General features: G+C 46.3%; 2 protein-coding genes across 2 annotated transcripts; both read left to right on the forward strand.

Annotated features, from left to right (window-relative positions):
• Positions 1 to 39: 39 nt before the first annotated feature.
• Positions 40 to 815, forward strand: Pmar_PMAR022889 (Choline-phosphate cytidylyltransferase A, putative; the record flags this gene model as incomplete). The annotated part of the gene is made up of 5 exons (XM_002782851.1): positions 40 to 92; positions 188 to 272; positions 321 to 464; positions 571 to 686; positions 737 to 815. The coding sequence occupies 5 exons, from the start codon at positions 40 to 42 to the stop codon at positions 813 to 815; spliced, it is 477 nt and encodes a 158-aa protein (XP_002782897.1).
• A 1,551-nt stretch (positions 816 to 2,366) lies between these two features.
• On the forward strand, positions 2,367 to 2,594 carry Pmar_PMAR022890 (ethanolamine-phosphate cytidylyltransferase, putative; the record flags this gene model as incomplete). The annotated part of the gene is made up of 2 exons (XM_002782852.1): positions 2,367 to 2,455; positions 2,510 to 2,594. Coding segments are annotated over 2 exons (174 nt in total), but the record flags the coding sequence as incomplete, so codon positions are not given.
• Positions 2,595 to 2,665: the final 71 nt, after the last annotated feature.

Consider the following 2,665-nt stretch of genomic DNA (forward strand, 5'->3'; position numbering starts at 1 on the left):
CTATTTACTTATCTCAGCTACGTTGATGGAGCTTTTGATATGTTCAATGTTGGACATGCAACAACTCTCGAGAAGGCGAAGGCTCTTGGCACGTGAGTTTCGTTACGCTCATGGTAGACGGACGGTCTCAATTGAGGAATCGTCTAGATATGAAAACAGTCTTGAATGACTTGAATCGCCATCTCAGGTACTTATTAGTGGGCATCTTCGACGATGAAACAGTCAACAAAATGAAGGGTGGCAACTACCCTGTGATGAATTTACTCGAGCGCGTACAGATCATCATTGAGCTGTTGTTACGGCCTATCCGTTCCCATCAGGTATTGAACGTGAGTGCATGCAAGCATGTCGATGAAGTTATAATTGGCGCCCCTGTGGAGATCACCGAGGACCTGATTAGGACTATGAATATCAGCATTGTTGCACAGGGTTCGATAAGTCCGTCTTCTATACAGTATAGATTTGTTGTGAGGCTGTTGGTAGGTTCCCATCGACCCAGGTGTGCTTCCGACGATGAGATTGGAACAGTGAGTGTCAGTTCTCGTCCGTGAATATTGATGGTTGTGGCAGATGACGCAAGTCAATGAAGTCCCGAAGAGTTTGGGTATCCTCCGTGACGTAGAAAGCGACTACCCTTATCTAACATCAGCTACGATCGCGGAACGAATCGCTATCAATCGTCTTATGTAGGCTTTTCACTTGATACTTCCCTTGTGCTGACTATATGTAATTTCAGGTACATCAGCCGTAATAGTAAACGTAGCTTGATTGAAAATGAATACTATTGCAATAAGCAGCACGTAGCAGAACAATGAACAACTTCTCATATCAATAGCTATATCGTACACTCGTAGTGTATTCCTACTTTTTGTCATGTATTAAATTTTCTTAAGCTACCATTCCAACAATCTTCCATTTCTATTCTACAATCGTTCCTATGGAGGATCGAGTCCATTTCCCCCGAGTTGTATGGGAGGAAGGACTCATAAGCTCCCCATCACTATCTGCTATCTCAGTCGCCCGCCCCAAAAAATTAAAGCTAACACGGGCCGCAGGGCTCCTAGATTTTCTGCATGTCACCTTGAGCATTGAGTTTGGTTCTCACGTTGGCTGTTGGCGTGAAACTTGGTTAGCGAACGGATCAGGGCTTTTTGCCTGAAGGATGTCCCTATTTGGTGATCGGAAACACGCCCAGTGAATCGAAGATAGCGCAGAAGTCATCTTGTTACAAGATCTACTGGCCCAAGTGACCTGAATCGAAAATTCTGCGTGTGAGTTTAGAATCCAAGTTGGATCATCCAACGCCGACAACACGGCTCTTGCGCACGGAGCGACACCTTCCACTATGGTACTTCCTCTCCCCTCGGCAGGATCCGCTTCTACGACTGCGGGGACTGTGCACGACCACGAAACAAGCACTTTTCACAAAGTGTCAAACACAAGCATCATCCTCGAGACTCGACGAGTCCATACCTCAGCATAGGTCACCATAATTCACGTGGTAGAAAGTTTTTACTCGAAACGTGTACATGGCAGGTGCGTATTGTCAAAATAGTCATTCCTGGATAAGATAGTGTCAATCTTGGACTTGATAAATCAAGGGTGTGTCAAAGTTGGATGTGTGTTGTCAAACTTGGATCCAACAAATCGAAGGTGTGTCAAAGATGAATGCATATTGTCTAGCGCCCGATATTTCTCGTTTGTGTCAAACATGAACACGTATTGTCAGTTTTGGATGTGACACTAAACATAGTCAAACCCGCACGGGAAAAAGTGTAAATCCAACACAACCGCGAACTATCTTGAATGGCCTGTTACCGCAAGGAGTAAGTGAAAGGTGCTCAAGAGAGCAAGATCCAAAATTCTTCAGTTTGTTTCTCTTCATTGACAGATGTGTTGAGGGAGGTCATAAGACGAGGTATCATGGCTGTATCAGACCAGAATGTTTTTCGTGACACAAGTGCATCGTGGTGAGTGTAATTGGCGGCATGATGTCCATGCATGGGGTGGGCCTGCGGGATGTTGCTGCTGAGGTAGGCTTTTCTTGGTCGTGAAGTGTCGTCTCTACACCGTCGAGTTGGGCGGACTGCTTCGACTCACGTCTACTGTCCGCCTCACTGATGGGCTGTCTTCGCGAGGCCAGTGCTGGGTCCCCTTCATCATAGCTGGTTCCGCTCAGGAGGCCTGGGAAGCGATAGTGCACTATGTGTTCAAGGCCGATATCGCAATAGTATTGCGACAATAGTCTTCGGGAAATTGTTGTTACGAATATGGTGAAGCGCATTACCGAATTTGCTTCACGGAAGTCACCCACGGGTGATGACATTATTGTGTGAGTCCTTCCTACCTGTCCACTTCGGTCGTGAATGTTCCCTCTCAGCTACATCGATGGAGCATTCGACGTGTTTAATGTTGGTCATGCTGCTACTTTTGAAAAGGCTAAGGCGTGCGGAACGTACTTGGTCGATCATAGCTATGTATGCATCCCATTCAACTTGTGTTTTCAAAGGTATCTCATAGTTGGCGTCTTTGACGATCGTACAGTGAACGAGATGAAGGGCTGTAACTATCCTGTCATGAACTTGGGAGAAAGGGTGATTTTCGCGATCCCCAGTCTGGATCGGGCTCCTTGTGTGCGAAGTAGTTCTCAATGTCTGCGCCTGCA

This window comes from Perkinsus marinus, assembly GCF_000006405.1.
Source record: "Perkinsus marinus ATCC 50983 genomic scaffold scf_1104296937972, whole genome shotgun sequence".
NCBI lineage: Eukaryota > Perkinsozoa > Perkinsida > Perkinsidae > Perkinsus > Perkinsus marinus.